This window comes from Nyctereutes procyonoides, unplaced genomic scaffold (genome assembly GCF_905146905.1).
Source record: "Nyctereutes procyonoides isolate TBG_1078 unplaced genomic scaffold, NYPRO_anot_genome, whole genome shotgun sequence".
Classification (NCBI taxonomy): Eukaryota; Metazoa; Chordata; class Mammalia; order Carnivora; family Canidae; genus Nyctereutes; species Nyctereutes procyonoides.
The window spans coordinates 592,726-613,571 of NW_026575041.1; the positions used below are offsets into that span (position 1 = coordinate 592,726).

At 36.6% G+C, this 20,846-nt stretch overlaps 1 protein-coding gene across 1 annotated transcript in view; it reads right to left on the reverse strand.

The window, feature by feature from the left end:
* Positions 1-1,192: 1,192 nt before the first annotated feature.
* The window catches only part of RRM1 (ribonucleotide reductase catalytic subunit M1), a 35,297-nt gene continuing 15,643 nt past the window's right edge, over positions 1,193-20,846 (reverse strand). The window contains exons 8-19 of the mRNA XM_055320731.1: positions 19,518-19,659; positions 17,720-17,803; positions 16,374-16,535; positions 15,712-15,791; positions 14,850-15,051; positions 11,652-11,801; positions 11,228-11,449; positions 9,228-9,304; positions 6,316-6,451; positions 5,144-5,239; positions 3,883-4,071; positions 1,193-1,817 (exon numbers count right to left, since the gene is read on the reverse strand). Of these exons, the coding sequence (XP_055176706.1) occupies positions 1,629-1,817; positions 3,883-4,071; positions 5,144-5,239; positions 6,316-6,451; positions 9,228-9,304; positions 11,228-11,449; positions 11,652-11,801; positions 14,850-15,051; positions 15,712-15,791; positions 16,374-16,535; positions 17,720-17,803; positions 19,518-19,659 (1,729 nt within the window). The 3' untranslated portion in view covers positions 1,193-1,628. The remainder of the gene's footprint in view (positions 1,818-3,882; positions 4,072-5,143; positions 5,240-6,315; positions 6,452-9,227; positions 9,305-11,227; positions 11,450-11,651; positions 11,802-14,849; positions 15,052-15,711; positions 15,792-16,373; positions 16,536-17,719; positions 17,804-19,517; positions 19,660-20,846) is intronic.

Genomic DNA, 20,846 nt, shown 5'->3' on the forward strand with positions numbered 1-20,846 from the left:
GCTCCCGGTGCATGGAGTCTGCTTCTCCCTCTGCCTGTGTCTCTGCCTCTCTCTCTCTCTGTGTGTGTGACTATCATAAATAAATAAATTTTAAAAATTAAAAAAAAGAAAAGAAAAGTGAATGAACTCTAAGAGACTGTGGGAAACAAGCAGTGGAACAAAAGGTACATTATGGAAGTCCCAGAACGAAAAGAAAGAGAAAGGGGTAAAAAGAAATAATGAAGAAATAATGGCTAAAAACGTCCCAAATTTAATGAAAGGTGTGAAGCTACTGATCCAAGTAGTCCAAAGATCAAGGTGGATAAATTCAGGGGGATGCACACCAAGACATAAAAATCAAACTGTCAAAAGCCATTAGTTGGCTATTATAAAAAAATATAAAAAACTAGCAAGTGTTGGCAAAGATGTGGAGTAACTGGAACTCCCATGCACAACTGGTAGGAATGCAAAATGGTGCAGCTCCAATAGAAAAGTCTGGCAGTTCCTCAAAAAGTTAAACATAGAATTATATAGTCCCACAATTCCACTTCTAGGTACAAACCCCTCAAAATTGAAAACAGTAATCCAAATAGGTACTTATGCATCAATGTTCATAGCAGCATTATTCACAATCGCCAAAAGGTGGGAATAACCCCAATGTCCATTAACAAATGAATGGGTACAAATGTGATACATACATACAGTGGAATATTACTCAGCCTTTAAGAGGAATTAAATTCTGCTATATGCTACATGAACCATGAAAGCATGCTATGTGAAGAAAGCCAGACACGAAAGGTCACATATTATAGTATCCCATTTATATGAGATACCTAGAATAAGTAACTTCAAAGACAGAAAGTAAAACAGAGGTTACCAGGGATTAAGAGGAGATGAGGAATTACTGCTTTAGTTTCTGTTTGGGATGATAAAAAATTTCTGGAAATAGGTAGTAGTGGTATAGTTGTATATTATATATGTACTTGGTGGCACTAAATTGTATGCTTTTTAAAGTGGGTAAAACAGTAACATTTATGTTAAGTATATTTTACCACAATAAAAAGAGGAAATAGGCATATGTTAAGATCAGAATTCAACACAGAATCTAAGTAATTTTTTTTTAATTTCTTCCCTGAACTCTCAAAGAACAGAAATTTTTTTTTTACAAATTTGACCTTTGTATGAAAATAAATGACAAATTTGGTCTCACACAATCACTTAGAAATGTTTATTTCAGAATGACCTATATAGGACTTTATCCAGAGAAAGGTCCTATCAGCACTTCTCACAGGTTAGGACTGTTTTGCGTCTATGGACTCACCAGTCAAAGCAGCAAAACCATGTCTCCTTATGAAAACTGAGGTCACCAGAAAAAGGGTGCCAGGTGGGCAATGAAACCCTACTCAATCATTCCTTATTTGCAAGGTGACTTGTTTTGCACTCCTAAGACTTCTACTTTGATTCCCAAAATACCAATTTTTTAAATCAATACTTTCATACTATATAGAAACAGTACTTTAAATTGACTGATCCTTTTGCTGCAATGAGATCCAGCAAAGCCTTAGCACTTCAAACAAACCTACAATGCCTATCTATGCTCAAGAAGTAGTTTGTCTGTGAAGAAGTGCTGGTCTCTTCTAAGCCTTTCCTCAGGACCCACACATCAGACACTCCTCTCTATTCTCCAAAGAGCACACCATGGCTGCTGTGTTCCTTTCCTTCTCTTCTTCTTCTTTTGTTGCCTTCTCCTTATCTTTCAGCTTCTCCTTATTTAGAGTGAACTGGATTGGATTTGCTGCTGGTCGTGTCCTTAAATAATACATCCCAGTCTTCAAACCCTACAAAGAAAGCAAATACAACTATCAGAAATTGTAAGAACAAAAAAGAAAAAGGAAAAAAAAAGAAATTGTAAGAACACTAGACATTCAAGACCAACGTTTAAAATACATTTCCATAAACCACGTCAGAATGTTTTCTAATCTTGAAATTCCAACTCCTCTAGGAAGCCTTCTCAAAAATGCTTAAAGAGTCAAACAGTATTCCAAAGGCAAGGAAAACAAAGGCAAAAATGAACTATTGAGACTTCATCAAGATAAAAAGCTTTTGCACAGCAAAGAAAACAGTCAACAAAACCAAAAGACAACTAATAGAATGAAAGAAGATATTTGTAAATGTCTTCTCAGATCAAAGGCTATATTATATACCACTTCACACTGGTCAAAATGGCTAAAATTAACAAATCAGGAAACAACAGATTTTAGCAAGGACGAGGAGAAAGAGGAGCCTTCTTATACTTTTGGTGGGAATGCCAGCTTGTGCAGTCACTCTGGAAATAGTATGGAAGTTCCTCAAAAAGTTGAAAAGAGCTACCCTACAACCCAGCAATTGCACTACTAGGTATTTACCCTAAAGATAAAAATGGAGTGATCTGAAGGGGCACCTGCATGGCAATGTTTATAGTAGCAATGTCCACAATAGCCAAATTATGGGAAAAGCCCATATGTCCATCAACAGATGAATGGATACACACACCATTTACCTAGTGCTTGAAAAGTAGGAAGGTAAATGAATCTAGAGTTTAATCCTCATTCCACACACACTGGAATACTCAGCCATCAAAAAATATGAAATCCTGCCATTTGTAACAACATGGATGGAACTAGAGTGCATTATGCTAAGTGAAATAAATTAATCAGAGAAAGACAATTATCATATGATCTGACTCATATATGTGGAATTAAGAAACAGCACAGAGGATCACAGAAGAAAGGAGGGAAAAATATAACAAGATGAAATCAGAAAGGGAAACAAACCGTAAGAGACTCTTCATCACAGGAAACAAACAGGTTTGTCAGAGAGGAGGTGCGTGAGAGGATAGGGTTACTAGATGATGGAGAGCATATGATGTAATGAGTGCTGGGTATTATATAAGAGTGATGAATCACTGATCTTTATCTCTGAAATCAACAGTATACTATATGTTAATTAATTGAATTTAAACTTTCTTAAAAGTCCACTCTTCCTTAAAAAAGAAAAAAAAGAGACAGTATATTACATTCCTTTTATCCCTAAAAAAGCTTACCTCTTTGGAAATGTCAAATATTTTTGTTCTCTAGGTTTTGTTTTTGTTTTATGTGTATGACTTCCAAGTTTGCCTACGACAACATGTCTGCTTTTTAACTATTTAGGGAGCTAGACTGCGTCTCTGTAAAGAACAGATGATGACTATTTCAAGTATAAAGATCATCATATCTTCTATTTGGTATCCTCAGTCTTAGTACACAGTATGTATTCAATAAATGTCTCTTAAATTAAAAAAATATATATACATCTATATAAATACCCAGCAGATTGCCAGGTAAAAAGGATAGAATCCAGGATTATAGGACTTTACAGCTGGCAATGCCAAGGTAAGTAACTGGCATTTATACTGTAGATAGTTAAAGTGGGGAAACAATGGATGTTTTTGAATAGTGGGTTGATAGGCATAAAGTTTTACTTTAGAAATGATAGCAGTGCACAAGACAGCCTGGAACAGATACCAGAAACAGGGAGATCAGTTAAGAAATTAAGAATAATGGCAATGGAATAGGAAGAAAGATATTCAAGAAATAGAAGAAAGGAACAACCACCACAACTTGGTGAGTAATTTTATGGAGAATAAGGGGAGAAGTGTAGGTAACTCCGAGGTTTCAAACCTAAGAATGAAATAATCCCCAAAGAAACAAGGAAATCCAAAGTGAGCCCCTGATCTGGTACAAAAACCATGATTTGGTTTTAACACATTGGATTTGAAGTGGAAGAACTGCTAGGTGGCAATATTAAGTAGCTAGAATATAAAACTGCTCCAATTCCAAAATATCCCAAGCAGGCAACAAGTCCCCCTTGATTTCCTCTACCAACCTGCTTCCAGCCATAGAAGTGCATACTGGTGAGTTTGCCATAGTTAGGCTCAGCAATGTGGATGTTCAAAGACTGGCTTTGATCAATGAAAGCGCCTCTTTCAGCTGCCATCTTAAGAACGATTTTCTGGGAAATTTCCCACACAGTCTTATAAAGTTGCTTCAGGTCATCAGGGATTTCTGGAATGCTCTGAAGAAGGAAAACCAAATGTTTATCGCAGTCTGGCTGAAGAAATCAGTATAATTAACATAATTAATGACACAAGGGTCTGGCCTTAGTTCTTCCTGCCAGATCTGACCATACCATTCAGTATCATATAATATGATCTTTATCAAGTTTCCCAAGACTGCTCACCTCTGCCTTGGAATAACCAACAAAACCTCATTTAACCAACAAAATATCTGGCTGGTGGTAATGATTTAAGATCCATTTCTATCTGGATTATAGTCAAAACATTCATTGTTTTAGAGGTACTTAATAAAAGATGGAGCTAAGCAGCAACAAATGTTCCTTGAGTTTTACAGAAAACACAAGTAATCAGGGCTGTAACTCACAAGTAGAAAATCAATGGAAGCAATGAAACGAACCTGTTTTGTAGTCAATAGAAATAATGTTTTCTTAGGTCTAGGGTTAATATGCCATCAAAACATACAAACTAGCTAATGCTACAATTTCTGTCAGCAAATATAGAAATGTTAGAGAAATCCTTCTCTGTTTTGCCAAGGAAACAAATGTTTAGACAGAGGGCTCCATCTACAAATAAATACTTCTTGATTCTCTGCTGCAAATATTCTATTGTTAAACAATATCTGTGGCTCTGTTTTTCAGACTTTGAGTCTTCAGTCTCCACTTTTACTTTTTAATTAAGTTTAACTTTCTAATTTCACACTTTATATCAGTGGTCCCCCAAACTTTGATGCATTTTGGAATGACCTAGGGCATCTTTAAAAAATAGTAATGCCTGGCTCCCATTTCTAGACATTCTAATTTAATTGTTTGGGAGTACAACCTAAGCTTCAAAATTTTTAAAGCTCCCACTGATTCTAAAGTACAGAGAAGTTGGAAACTACGCTTTATATTATTGCACAAACAAGACAGTAAAAGCCTAGCTATGTGAAGATGTATATAGTCCTAGCACAACAATGCAAAGGTGAACATAGCCTAAATGACCACAGTGAATAAGCTTTCTCTCTACCGCATGGGATAAGTGAGAAGGTACCAATGTAGCTTCTAGAGAACACACATGATTTTCATTCTGTACCTGGATAGAACCATTGCATGCGATAATCTGATTTTTCATCTCTTCATTCCACAAGCCCCGCTCAGTAAGATCCTTTAGTAAGTGAGGATTCACAATCTGAATAAAAAAGCAAGATGTCAAGAAATAAATAAGAATGACAGGGCCTAAATAGGATCACAGGCTTGGAGCTTAAAGTAAATAAGATCACTGAAGAAGTATTTAACATTAGATTAGTCGGTAAATTCTCTATTCTTGTAAGACTGAGAGGCCCATCCTACAAATCAAAAGTTATATTCCTTTAAAATCTTGATCTGGGGGATCCCTGGGTGGCGCAGCGGTTTGGCGCCTGCCTTTGGCCCAGGGCACGATCCTGGAGACCCGGAATCGAATCCCACGTCGGGCTCCCGGTGCATGGAGCCTGCTTCTCCCTCTGCCTATGTCTCTTCCTCTCTCTCTCTCTCTCTCTCTCTCTCTGTGTGACTATCATAAAATAAATAAAAATTAAAAAAAAAAAAACATAAAATCTTGATCTGTAATTCAAGAAACATAATATTTGCAAAAGTAAAAAGAACTAGCATTGCCTAAAATAGGTAAATCTATGGGGATTAATTCCTCCCTCCCCCCCGCCAGGTAAGGATACAATAAATACTTAAGAAAAATTAGTAATGTATCCACTCCAAACTTAAAGAAATTTATTTCAGATCTGGAAATTCACAAATAAAAATCTTTTAAATTAGTAGTTCTTAACCCTAGTTGCACATTAGAATTATCTGGGAACATTAAAAAACACTGGTCCTGTCCACCAGAAATTCTAATTTGTAAACAAGGCTGAAAACAATTGTCATGGTTCCATATACTTTTTGCTTCTATACACATCTTGAGTTATTATCAACTTAAACATCTGAAGTTACAGTGCATATAATTATGATTACATAATGGTTAAATATCATGTGAACTCTAATATCAAGAAGTTACTTTTCTACCCAACCTTCAATCATTTATTCTTTTCACAGATATTTATTGAATGTCTATTATCAAATAACACAGAATAATATTGGAGATGAAGATGACTCACTTTATCAAAGCTTTGCACCCATACTAAGCAAAAGAGACATACCAAACATGAGTTGGCATTTACTCCTAACATCACGCTTTTGCAAGATCTCCTGTAGGTCCAGTCGTAATCTTCTCACCTGAAATTCTCCTGATAAGACTCTTCGAGTATAGATGTTGCTGGTATAAGGTTCAATGGACTCATTATTTCCCAGAATCTGAGCAGTTGAAGCAGTAGGCATTGGGGCAATAAGTAAACTGTTTCTTACACCATACCTAAAGAAAAGGAGATTATTAGGTGTTGGTACTAAAGCTATAATCTGCCAGGAAGGTAGCTACTTAAGTCACTGTGGTAAATGCAGATGCTGTGAGTGACATAATACGTGCATTAGACTCACATAATGACTTGAATTTAACCGCTATAGGAACGCAACTTCACAGTATGAATGATATAGCTCACCCCTCTCCTAAACTCCTAAACAAAATTAGCACAATTTTACTGCTGGTGATTCTTATCACACTATGACTTATTAACACTTGATACACTAGCTTCCCCAAGGAAATAACCAAATGGCTGTTGAAGAGTCCTAAATCAGGTCCTGAATCATTCATTCAATCCTCATTGTTTTCTAAGTGCTCATCTGATCACTGTGCTAAGCCCTTTCAGGAAACATAATGATGTGAAAGTGGTCAGAATCGGACATGTCACCAAAATTCTCCAAAGGGAAAAATTATGCTCAAAGTATATTCCTGACTTCTATTACTTCTTCAATCATAAATTCCTAGAGAGGAAGGTTAACATCTTTTGACTCTACTCACTGACAAAGAATGTGCTTAGGGAAGAATATACTATCTGAACACTGAGAAATCTTCAAACTGCCCTTAGCTCATCCTTCAAAGCTCAGCCTAAGAGATGACTACTCTAGGAACATCTTCCTGACCAGGTAGACAATATTAAAAATAAGTACTAGTTATAAATATTTCTCCTGCAAACATTTTCTATGACCTGTACCTTTATATATATACTTTACCTATACTACATGTCTTACCTTACTTAGTCTTAAGTTTCTCAAACATAGAGTTTATCTTTCTTATATTCTATACCTCTGGATTTATACAGTACTTAGCTTAAAGCTTCATATCCTAATGGAATCTATACAACTGAGATCTTAATCTCACTTTCTCACTTTCTAGTTTTGAGGCATCAAGCAAACGATCAACTAACTTCATGTCTTTCTTCCTCAGTAAAATGGACAGTGATTTCCTGTCCAAAGAAAGGAAAACGTTTTGAAAAGTCATCTATACAGGACATACCAAACTATGGAATTCTCTGTAACCATTAAAAGCATTAGGTAGATCTGCATGTACTAGGAAGAAAAGATGGCCAAAATAAATCACTAAAAGTCTTAGAATATGTCAAGTTTGATCACATTTTTAAAACAAAACTGTGCATCTCTAAATGTACTGAAAAGGTCTAGATAATGTTTATTTCTGGGAAAAGGAATAAGTTGACTTATGTTTTGTAGAACAAGTAGTTGGTACAAGAGGATTAAAAAGAACTTTCACCTTCTGTTTTATTTCCATATTTGAACTTTGTTATTCATGTATTAATTGTGAAATGCTAAAAAGTTATGTATAGAAAAATATCTATACAGTATTTGGAGAAAAATAAAATACAGGTCTTTTTGTAAAAGTTGAATTTGTATGTAAATATACAAACATTCAGAAGAAATTCTGAAAAATGAAAGACAAAGATATAAACAGGTTTTTAGGAGGAGGTCATACTGGGATAATTTTCATTTTTCTCCCTTTCACACATACATTTTCCTAGTTTAAAACATTTTTTTTCCTAGTAATAAAACAATTTTAAGGCAAATAAACAAATTGAAGGCAAAAAGCAACTGCTCTCTCCTGTACACATCACTTTGCATATGCATTAACCCAGAGAGGATAGGCTCATGAAGAAAGTAAAAACAATTTATTATTCACTAAGCAAAACATTTTCCCACCCTTAAATCTTTTATGTTTATTAATTTGAAAAGCCTTAAAAACCTCAAGCTTTACATTTTTCTACCACACAATTTAATACATTACCCTCCAAAAGCTCTTCCAAAATCCCTAACTTACTCCTAGGACAATCAATTCAGCAAAAGTCATTTAGGAGCCCAGTAGAGTTAAGCAACAAATAAAAGTGAAAAACATATAAAAAGCAAGCACACTTGGAAATATGAAAGTTTAATGAGAAAAAGAATTGCTTCATCCAGGTAGTTAAACCCCTAAAACATGACCAGCTAACAATAGTACCTACCATTTATGAGGGTGGGCGGATGAGGTAACTAGGAGGGCACTTGATGATGAGCACTGGGTGTTACACTGTATGTTGGCAAACTGAATTTAAATAAAATTTTTTTTAAAAAAATGTTTTCATTGTACCAAGCAATTTGTAGGTTACTGTTCATACATTTATCTTACAAAGTATTTATACAGAAATAGTCCTGTAAGATGTGGTCTACGTATACAATGGAATATTACTCAGTCATTAGAAACGACAAATACCCACCATTTGCTTCGACATGGATGGAATTGGAGGGTATTATGCTGAGTGAAATAAGTCAATCAGAGAAGGACAAACATTATATGGTCTCATTCATTTGGGGAATATAAAAAATAGTGAAAAGGAATAAAGGGGAAAGGAGAAAAAAATGAGTGGGAAATATCAGAAAGGGACACAAAACATGAAAGACTCCTAACTCTGGGAAACGAACTAGGGGTGGTGGAAGGGGAGGTGGGTGGGGGGTGGGGGTGACTGGGTGACGGGCACTGAGGGGGGCACTTGACGGGATGAGCACTGGGTGTTATTCTATATGTTGGCAAATTGAACACCAATAAAAAATAAATTTATAAAAAAAATAGTTCTGTAGATAGATCATTTTAGCCCCATTTGAAAGAGAAAAAATGAGTTTCAGAAGTTTAAATACATGCCTAATTTCTGAAAGCCAGAATGAGAACCAACCCTCCTTACTTCAAAGCTACCTTACATCTCTTTGCTTACTTTGCAATCTTTTCCTTGAGAAGTTTCCAGTCCCATAGTTCTGTGGGAGTAACATTCCACATATCATACTGAAGGATCTAGAGAACAAACAATGCAAATTTATGATAAATCACTCTAAACAATTTGAAACCATGACAAAAACCAAATGACTAACTGCCATGCCCCACAACCCAACAAATGTCTTCTAGCAGAACTGTGTGAGGAATATAAGGTCCAAAGATTTCCCTGGACAAACTTTCATGCAGTCATACTGATCAAAAGCAGGCTAAGAAAACTGGTAAAGGCTTAGCTTTTCCCCAAATCCCTGCTGTAAGCCCTCAGAAGATCCATAAATCTGATCTACAAATCAGGAAATCCTAACATTCATGTAAGTATGTTGTTGAGATGCATTCTCTTTTTGTACAGTAAAAATTCCATCTTTCTTAGTTGCCTTGATTGATTTATTTAGTTATTAAATACCTGTTTTCAAACTACTAGTTATCAGATTTCCTAAATATCAGCAGGAACACCAGGACTAAAAATAATATTTTATTTTACACTGAAGAGACTCATACTACCAATAATGAAGGCAGGGTGGGAAGCAGATTCTAAGACAGTTTCCAACTTTTGACTCCCTAGTGCCAGGACATGTACAATGTCCTCCTGAGTGTGGACAAGAACTAGGAATGTGGTGGATGTCACTCACATAATTATGGCAAAGGTGAAAAGTTTATGCAAGTGTAATTAATGTTACTTATCAATTAATTTTGATTAAAGAAAAGATTATCCTGGGTAGACCTGACATAATCAGATGAAAACCCTCAGAAGAGCAATTGGGCTGGGGCCTCTCTGAAATGAGAGATTCTCCCTCCTACTAGCTTTGAAGAAGCACAATGTCATGGGTTCTACAAGTACAAATGAATTCTGTCAACAACCAGAAGAGCTTCAAAAAGGACTCTGATCTCAAGAGGAGACCATAGTCCTATCAACAGCTTTAGTATAACCTTGTGAGACCCTAAGAAAACAACCCAACTAAGGCAAGCTTGCATCCTTGACTCAAGGGAATAGAGATAATGTATGTTGTTTTAATCTAACTAAATTTAGCAAAAGAAAACTAATATAGTTAGTATTCTTCTTAAGTCACTTTTACCAATGACTAGTTCTAAATAAAACATTAAAATAAAGGAGTGTCTGGCTGGCTCAGTGGGTGGAGCATGCAACTCTTGATCTCAGAGTTTTAAGTTCAAGCTCCATGTTTAGGTGTAGAGATTACTTAAAAATATAATCTTGGGGCAACTGGGTGGCTCAGTCAGTTATGCATCTGCCTTTGGCTCAGGTCATGATCCTGGGGTCCTGGAATCGAGGGGCTCTCTGCTCAGAAGGGAGTTTGCTTCTCCCTCTCTCTGGCTCTTCCCTCAGCTTGTTCTCTCTTTTCTCTCTCAAATAAATAAATAAATCCAAAAATAAATAATACAATAAAATAAAATCTTAAAAAAAAACATTAAAATAGAATATCCTTTTTACTCTGGAGAGCAAAAGTACCATATTAGTTTCTTATGGCTGGTATAACAAATCACCATAAATTCAGCGGCTTAAAATAATTAAAATTTATTCTCTCATAGTTCTGGAAGCCAGAAGCCCAAAATGAACATGTTGGCAGGGCCACACTCCCTCCACAGGCTCTAGGGGAGATTCTGTTCTTTGGCTCTTTCAGTTCTAGTAGCTACTGGCATTCTTGGATTCTAGATGCATCACTCCCACCTCTGCCTCCATGGTCATGTTGCCTCCTCCTCTTCTGTCTCTTACAAGGACTACTGTCACTGGATTTATGGCCCACCGGGGTAATCCAGGATAATCTCATTTCAAAATCCTTAATTACATCTGCAAAGACCCTTTTTAAATCCAAAAAAGTAACATTCATAGGTTCCAGAGATTAGGATGTGAATATATATTTTTGAAGCCTACCATTCAGCCAACTATAGGAACTCACAGGCAAAAAGAAATTTCATCCATATACTTACTCCTCTGCTGACTGGAGAACCTTCATAGGTTTCATATGGCCCATGCTCCTTGGCCAGGTCACAGCTGGCCTCCAAGGCTCCATAATAAATGGTTTCAAAGATTTGCTTATTCAGTAGCTGGGCTTCTGGACTCTCAAAAGGATACCTCATCAGAATAAAAGCATCTGCCAGACCTTGTACCCCAATTCCAATGGGGCGATGGCGTTTATTTGATAAGCATGCCTTTGTGCCAGGAGATTTAAAGAAGGAGACATTACTGAACAGGAAAGGCAACAATCTGTACCAAATAATAACATGCTCTCTTTTTATCTGTTTTCTCACATCATTCCAATGATAGCCATTTAAATGATGACTGGCAGACCATTATAAACTCCCTCCAACTTAATTTCAAGAATTACCAAGAAGCAAAGACCTCTATTCATACCTCTGGGACAGGGTAATAGTTAATATCAATAATTTTATTCAAGTTTCGGACAATGACTTTGGTGACTTCAGCCAGCTTCTTAAAATCATATGTGTGTTCTGATGTAACGTACATATTCAGGGCCAGGGAAGCCAAGTTACAGACTGCAACCTGGAATGCAATGAAAATGGGTCAAGAATCACACAATTTTTATTTCTTCCCCCTGTGTCAATGACATCATGTAAGCCTCTAACACTATAAAATCTTTATCTTCTCCCTCTTCATAATTCATTTCTAAATCCCAGTACCTATTCACATGTGAGTTGTAACATGGACCAGTGAAATAGATAAGACAGAGAGTCTGTGTTCCATAGTCCAGACATACCTCCCATCATGCTATAATTTCTTACGTGTATCTGTCTCAGTCAGTAGATGTGTGCTGTCCAATACAGTAGCCACTAGTCATATAGTTATTTAAATAAAATTAAAAATTCAGTTTCTCAGTTGCACTAGTCGTATTTCATGTGCTCAGTAACCACCAGATACATTTCCATCACTGTAAAAAGGTCTTCCAAATTATACAATCCTCCCTTACTCTCATTGAGATTCTGCTAAGCCCCTAACAACAGGGGATCCAAGTTTGTGAATTTTAAAAAAGCTCTTCAGGTGATTTTCCACTACACTACACTAGGTAGTAAACTTTTTCAGGAAAGAATTATATTTTATTTACCCTTATATTTTTTAGTACTAGTATCACATCTGGTATATAACAAATGCTTAATAATGTTAAATGAATACACTTTCTTTTCCACTTTGATTATGATTATCCTAACCCAAAATCTCAACTCCTCTCAACTAGACTCTCTCATGCTCATCATATCTACTCAATTCTGCATGTTATGCATGTTTAAAGCACAGCTCAGACTACACAAGTCTAATGAATGCAAGGGAGAAAAATAAGACAGGAAAAGACAAAAGGGTTCTAGGAATAAGGACAGAAGGAGTGCCATTTTTAAACAGAGTTGTCAAGAAAGACCACACTGAGAATGAGACATACGAACAATGAAATGAAAAGGTAGGGGCAGCCGGGGTGGCTCAGCGGTTTAGTGCCACCTTCGGCCCAGGGCCTGATCCTGGAGACCGAAGATCAAATCCCATGTCGGGCTTCCGGCATGGAGCCTGCTTCTCCCTCTGCCTGTGTCTCTGCCTCTGTGTGTGTGTGTGTGTGTGTGTGTGTGTGTGTCTCATGAATAAATAAATAAAATCTTTGAAAAGAAAAAAGAAAAGGTTAGACAGCAAGCCATGTGACTATTTGGCGGGGGAGAGCATTTTAACAAAGTAAAAGCATAAATCCTGAGGACAGAGTGTACTTTATATATCTGGAAATTATAGGGCGGGAGCACAGTGAGCAAGGAGGAAACTAACAGTAGATGAGATGGGCATACCCAGTTGTGCATGAACTCAAGAGCACTGTAGGAATTCTGGATGGAAATGAATAAAATACCGATACATATTACAACAAAGATAAGCCTTGAAAACATGCTAAGTGAAATAAGCCTGATACAACAGACCACCATATCATATTATATGATTCTGTTTATACAGAATGTCCACAAGAAGCAAATCCAGAGGCAGAAAACAGATTAAGAGTTGCCAGAGATGGGGAAGGAAGGCAACTGGCAAGCGACTGCTAATGGATACAAGGTTTCTTTCTGTGTTGATGGAAAGTGTTCTAGAATTAGATATTAATGATGGTTACACAACCTTGTGGATATACCAAAAAACATTGATATGTGCACTTAGAAGGATGAATTTTATGGTATGAGAATTATATTTCAATTTTAAAAAAGAATGAACAAACTCTGCATGGGACGGAAAGTCAAAGAGGAGTGCTGTGTGGAAGAATGATATGGTCTGATTTGTGTTTTAAGAGGGTCTCTATAGCATAATCTATCCTGTACAATAGTTACTTGAGTATGGAATATTTTCTCCAATAATGAATTATAAGTTTCTAAAGGGCAGGGCCTGAGCTATAATCATTTTCATCCCAGAGCACTTGGTACAGTGCCTTACCTATAGCTAGTGCTCACTACCTCTGACTAAATTAAACTGCAGTATGTTTAATTCACTTAATCATTTTCTTCCCCACTTTTCATTTGTCATGTTTTTTAGGTCCTAGCAGATGGTATCTGCTCTTTCTTCCTCATCTCCATAATTTACATCCAACATCCAAGCAGCCTGTCATCCAAAAACTATAATAATCTCCATAAGCTAACCTCCAACTTCCTTTCACAGCAAGACACTCAATTATTACCAGAAACAAGAACTATCCTTCACATCCCAGCCTTTTGAAGCTATTTTCCTTTTTGGAACTTATGAGGGCTTTCTACTCTGTGACATTTCACCTACTATCTCCCCTCCCCCAGCCACAGCCTATCTCTCCATATACCAAACCATAATGTATTTGCTCCATCAAAACAAACTTACTTGACATTCTCTGCATAAAACCTATTCCTGTCTCAGATCGGACAGGCTGTTCTTCCCAAATGGAAAGTTTTTTCATAAGATTAAACAACAACAACAAAAAACAACTGGTGTGCCTGGGTGGCTCAGTTGGTTAAGCATATGCCTTTGGCTCAGGTCATGATCCCAAGGTCCTGGGATCGAGCCTTGTGTTGGGCTCTCTGCTCAGTGGGGAGTCTGCTTCTCCCCTTCCCTCTGCTCCTTGGCTCATGCTCAATCTCAAATAAATTAATACAATATTTTTTAAAAAGCAAACAAAGAAAACAAATCTACGTCCTATTTCTAGCCTTGCCTCTTCTGTGAATTGCTTTAAAGATTTGAGATTAGAATTTTACTTCACCATTTACTGAATGGACTCTCTACCTATTTACATACTTTAATTTGAATGAACATCCTGATACATTCTCTTGTGTTTGTCTTAATCCACCATAACTGAACACTAAGAAAAGATTATTACAACAATGTGTGTGTAAGAAAAATGTAATAATCTTTTCCACATGGTTTAGACTGTAAGATATTTAAGGGCACAGATCACACGTGTTCTTTCCTTTGTCATCTTTATTTTAGTGCCTTCTACTTACAGCAAACTATGAAAACTCCATTCCCCCATCTCAAGTGAAATCAAGTGAGGGATTCACAAATAATAACTGCCTAAGATTATTCTCTCAGGACTTGGGCAGAAGTTTGTCTACCTACCTCATCTTTGCTGGTATACTCTACTATTTCTGTGCACAGGTTGCTGCATTTGATCGTTCCCAAGTTCTGCTGGTTGCTTTTCCGATTACAGGAATCTTTGTAGAGCATGTACGGGGTACCTGTCTCTGTCTGAGACTCAATGATGGCATACCAAAGCTGTTGAGCTTTTACAACTTTGCGGACACGACCCTGTTTCTCATAACTGAAAGGCAAAGCTAATATTACTTTAAATATTCCCTAAGAAAAAAGTTGTAGACAACTTGAAGACACTAAGATATAAAATTATGAAAACTCTTAAATGTTTATTTACTATGTTTTGCTAAGAGAGAAGGAAAGAAAAGGAATAGGATATTCATTTTACTGTGGCTAAAGCTACAGAGGAAAATCAGGCAGCTTTGGACCCATTTAGAATATACTCAAATCCCACTAAATCAACAATACCCTTCTTAAGGAAGGAATAACATCTAAAGTAGTTAAATCTACTACTGTGCTATTATTTAATGAACTACTGACATGTGTCCTAGCTGTTCTTGGTTTCTGTGGGCAATATAAAGCATAACTAATTCAATCAAATGTACTGTATAACAAAACAAAATAACCCTTTACTTTCATTTTTATAAGTATCGATTAAAAACTAAAGCACCAAAGTAAGTCCCAAAGTTTTAAGAAGGAAGGTACAAACCAAATTTTGGTGAAGATTCAGGTAGCAAATCTGACCAAAATAAAATTATTAATTACATTCTCTCCTGCATATTTCTGAAGATTCCTAGAAACTGCCTAATGACTGATGTTTTGAAATTTGGATCCCCCAAATAAAAGAAACACATGGTTAAAAATTATTACTTTCATATTTTTACCATACCTTTCATATAGCTTTTCAAATTCCTCTCCCCAAACCTCATCCAATCCAGGACATTCATTTGGACACATCAAAGACCAGTCCTACAAAGGGAAGAACCCATAAGAGACTTCAAATAACCAACTGAGGGCAGCCCAGGTGGCTCAGCGGTTTAGCGCCGCCTCCAGCCCGGGGCGTGATCCTGGAGACCCAGGATCAAGTCCCGCATTGGGCTCCCTGCATGGAGACTGCTTCTCCCTCTGCCTGTGTCTCTGCCTCTCTCTCTCTCCTCAATGTGCTTCTCATGAATAAATAAATAAAATCTTAAAAAGAAAAAAAAAAAAAAACCAACTGCATAGTCCATTAGGAATACTGCAAGGGATAAGATGGCTTCCATAGACTCTCTTGGAAATCTGCTATAGAATTAATCATTTTGGACTCAGGCTCAAACACCTAGTTCTGCCTATTTATACATGACCTTTTAAGTATTTTAGATCAGACAGCATCTGCTTTAGAGAATAAAAATCCAAGAGGGCAGGAATGGCACATCTTAAATTGTTTAAAGTGCCTTCCGTAGCATAACACATAGGTGAGCTCTTCCTAAGTTTGATTTAAGATGAAAGCTGATGAAAAAAGAAAGCTAATATGAATCAAGTTGTTCTTACCAAAAGGTACCTATTTCTTACCTGATTAGTCTCCACTCGTTTCATGAACAGATCTGGAATCCAAAGAGCAAAGAAAAGGTCCCTGGCACGCTGTTCTTCCTTTCCTGTGTTCTTCTTTAAATCAAGAAACTCAAAAATGTCTAAATGCCAAGGTTCCAGGTAAATAGCAAATGCCCCAGGTCGCTAAAGGCAAATAAATCCATCATTCTTTTCAGAAACAGAATCAAAGAAACTTTGTATTTTCCAAAGCACTTCTGTATCTCCTTTGATCTTCACAATTAAGGAGTTAAATGAGATAATACTAATAAAAATACAACAAATATAAGTAGTAATATTGTTCTTATAATTCTAGGAGTAAAAAAGAGCCAATTGATAAAAACAAGATGAAATAATTTGTTCAAAGTAACACAGTGAACCATAGATGGAACTTCCTTTTCAGCTGCCATATAGTTCACTTTTCATTATATAACAGGTATGCAAAACCCATAGAAAACCACTTTAACCTTGACAATAGTTAAGTTGTGCTCTTATTAAAGATAAAAAAGTGATGTCTGAATAAGGTCTCCAATGATCATTTTTAAAGTCCATCAATGGAAATAAATAAATAAATAAAGTCCATCAATGGAAATATATAAACTAACAGGTGATTAGTGTGCCTACATATCTATCTGAGGCAGGCTCAAATTGCAAATTATTCTGCTGTTAACACTGGGTAAATAACCTATTTTCTCAACTTTACTTCTCCCTCTGTGAAATAGGCAGAGTTTTGGTTTTGTTTTTTAAAGAGAAAGCTATAAGACTATTACAACCCTTTTTCAAGGTTAGGTATTAATAGAAGTCACAACTTTAGAAATTCTTTGCCAATAAATGGTCATATAAAAAAGCTGACTGGGGGGTGCCTGGCTGGCTCAGTCAGTAGAGCATGTGACTCTTGATCCTCAAGGTCATGCATTCAAGCTTCACATTGGGTATGGAGCCTACTTAAAAAATAAAAAAATAAAAATAAGTAAATAAATAAAAGCTGACTAGACAATTGGCTGCCTGGAACCAGGGATGAAGTATGTACAGGTGGAAGTGATGGGGTAATTAACCAAAGGGGCTTGAAGAAACATTCTGGGGTAATGGATATGTTCTATATCCTTATTGGTATAGTAACTACACAAGTATGTTATATTTGTCAAAATCCATCAAACTCTATGCTTAAAAGTGTGTACACTTTTAAAATAAGTAAATTATACTTCACTAAATTGATTTTAAAAGTGAAAAAGAGTAGTTAGAAATATACACAATAAATCATCTTATTTGAAGCATACATGATTAAAGATTTTTAGTTCTGATTTCCAGGAATTTCAAGTAACAGAACATACCTTGTTTCCACCTTGATCCACATATCGAGCTGTGTTGTTATATACTCTCAGCATTGGTACAAGGCCATTGGAGTTGCCGTTAGTCTGAAAGAGAGACCAAGAATAAAGCAATCTGGAGGAAAAAAGTGGGACTAAACAAGGAAAAGAACGAAATGGCTCAACAGCGAACAATAACTCTCTCCTAGTCTATACTAAGTTTTACTTGCTTTCTATCTCTCCTTTGCTTTGAAAACAGAATACTCAATATAAAATAAACAAAATGGGGGTGCCTGGGTGGCTCAGTCATTAAATGTCTGCCTTCAGCTCAAGTCATGATCCTGGGGTCCTAGGATTAAGCCCCACATCAGGCTCCCTGCTCCAGTCTGCTTCTCCCTCTCACTCAGCCTGCCACTCCCCCTGCTTATACTCTCTCCATCAAACAAATAAAATCTTAAAAAAACAAACAAAAATGTTTTTCTCTAATTGTTGCTCTAATGTTGTTGCATCTCTAATTTACAATGAGATGTAACATTACAAGTCAAAAAAATGTGAAATCAGGGTAGCTAAATTTAAACTCCATACCTTCTAATGGACATTATATAAGGATATACTTTGCGTAGAGTAAAAACACTACTACAATGTCTTTTTCCCAAAAGAATTCAAGGCAAGTCAGAGTAAGAATTATATACAACAGATAAAGACAATAAAGATAAATGGAGATTCTCAACAATAAATGGATTCTAGAATGAAAATAAGAAAATACTCGACACGCCTGGGTGGCTCAGCAGTTAAGCATCTGCCTTTGGCTCAGGGCGTCCCGGGATCAAGTCCCACATGGGGCTCCCTGCATGGAGCCTGCTTCTCCCTCTGCCTCTGTCTCTGCCTTTCTCTCTGTTTCTCATGAATAAATAAAATCTTTAAAAAAAAAAAAAAAGGGCAGAAGAAGAAAGAAAATACAGAGACTCCTAAAACTAGAAAGTATCTCATCAATTTAAAAAATAATCCTAACTCCAAAGCAAGCCTAGAAAGATAAGTGAGCAATAGCTCACCCTACTATTATATCTAAGTGCTCTAAAACACTATATCATATAATAGTTTCCTTCTAGTCTCTAACTTCATTCTGTAGGGTTAGATCTTTTTTTTCACATTACAGGTGAGGAAACAAACTCAGAGATGTAAAATAACTTCTGCTAGGCCGCACTAGTGGGAAGTAGCAGAGACAGAATTTAAACCCTGGTCTTATCCAACATACTTATCTTGACTCCCAATCAATAGTGAACTAGTAAAGGGCTAAATTCACATCATAAGATGCCAATGTTTAAAGCATGAGCCTTAAAGCATTAGAGCCTTAATATGTGGCTCTATCACATATTAAGTGACTGATCTCTTGAAGAAATTTTAATTTTCTCTGCCTCAGTTTCCTCACTCGTAAAATGAAGCCGATATTGCCTCTAACCACAAAGTCATTGTAAGGAGTGAAGTTCCTACTATGTGTCTCTAATGGTACCCATCTCCTACAGTTGTAGCAAGGATTAAATGAGAAACTCAGGTAAAACTTTTGTAATAGATTTAGCGTATAGTAAGCAATCGATAAATGATAGCTGCTACTATTATTGCTAAAATAAATGTGAACTGCAAAATCTGAGCTAAAAAAAAAATCCTTCAGATCATCTAATATAAACCAGCAGCTAGAAATAAGTAGTGAAATGACTGACTCTAAGTCACACAGCCAGCTAGCACTTATTAGAGACCCAGCAGACATGTTCTCAACCTGAATCCCTCTAGCCTACAATGTTTCAGTCATAAAACAGAAGCTTACCCCAGCAATGTAGCTGCCAGTAGCTCGAATGCAACTCACAGCAACACCAATTCCTCCAGCAGACTTGGAAATCAATGCACACTGCTTTAGAGTGTCATAAATGCCTTCAATACTATCATCTTTCATACTCAGAAGGAAACAGCTACAGGGGAAGAAAAAGTCACAATTCAGCAAGGAAATGAAACAAAGCAGAGAAACAAAATTGACTATGCACCCCAAAAACATTAAGCTGGGCAAATAAAGAATTTGAAGTTTACAAAATTCCTAGGTATTTTAGGGAAAAAAAATACTTTTACTGGATATGACACAAGACATATCAACGAATCATATTAATTTAAAAACACCTTGCTGCCCATCCTAGATGCTAAGCCTAGAAGGAAGTCTTACAATAAAGTATAAAATACTAATTTGACATGTTCATGAGACTGCAGATGTGCTTTATCATATTTTCTCATGCAAATTCCTAAGCATACATCACTAATAGGTCTTTCCAACCTATTAGTAAGGCAAAAAAAAAATTAAACATTTATGAAATAAGAAACACCTAACCAATTCTTTGATAGACCCTCCGAACTTCAGTTCCTTTTTTTTTATAATAAATTTATTTTTTATTGGTGTTCAATTTGCCAATATAACACCCAGTGCTCATCCCGTCAAGTGCCCCCCTCAGTGCCCATCACCCATTCACCCCCACCCCCTGCCCTCCTCCCCTTCCACCACCCCTAGTTTGTTTCCCAGTTAGGAGTCTTTATGTTCTGACTCCCTTTCTGATATTTCCCACACATTTCTTCTCCCTTCCCTTATATTCCCTTTCACTATTATTTATATTCCCCAAATGAATGAGAACATATAATGTTTGTCCTTCTCCAATTGACTTATTTCACTCAGCATAATACCCTCCAGTTCCATCCACATTGACGCAAATGGTGGGTATTTGTCATTTCTTTCTTTCTTTTTTTTTTTTTTAATTTATGATAGTCACACACACACAGAGAGAGAGAGAGGCAGAGACACAGGCAGAGGGAGAAGCAGGCTCCATGCACCGGGAGCCCAACGTGGGATTCGATCCCGGGTCTCCAGGATCGCGCCCTGGGCCAAAGGCAGGCGCCAAACCGCTGCGTCACCCAGGGATCCCCGGTATTTGTCATTTCTAATGGCTGAGTAATACTGTTCCTTTACATCCTTTTTGAAAGCCCTCTGACTTGTGATTTGGATCTCATCCTGCTCCTACCTCAGGAACCTCACTCTACCAATAATCCTTTCACTATCTTGAATATATATCCACCCAATGGATTCTATCCATTAACTTTTTCTATTAAAAATGCTGGC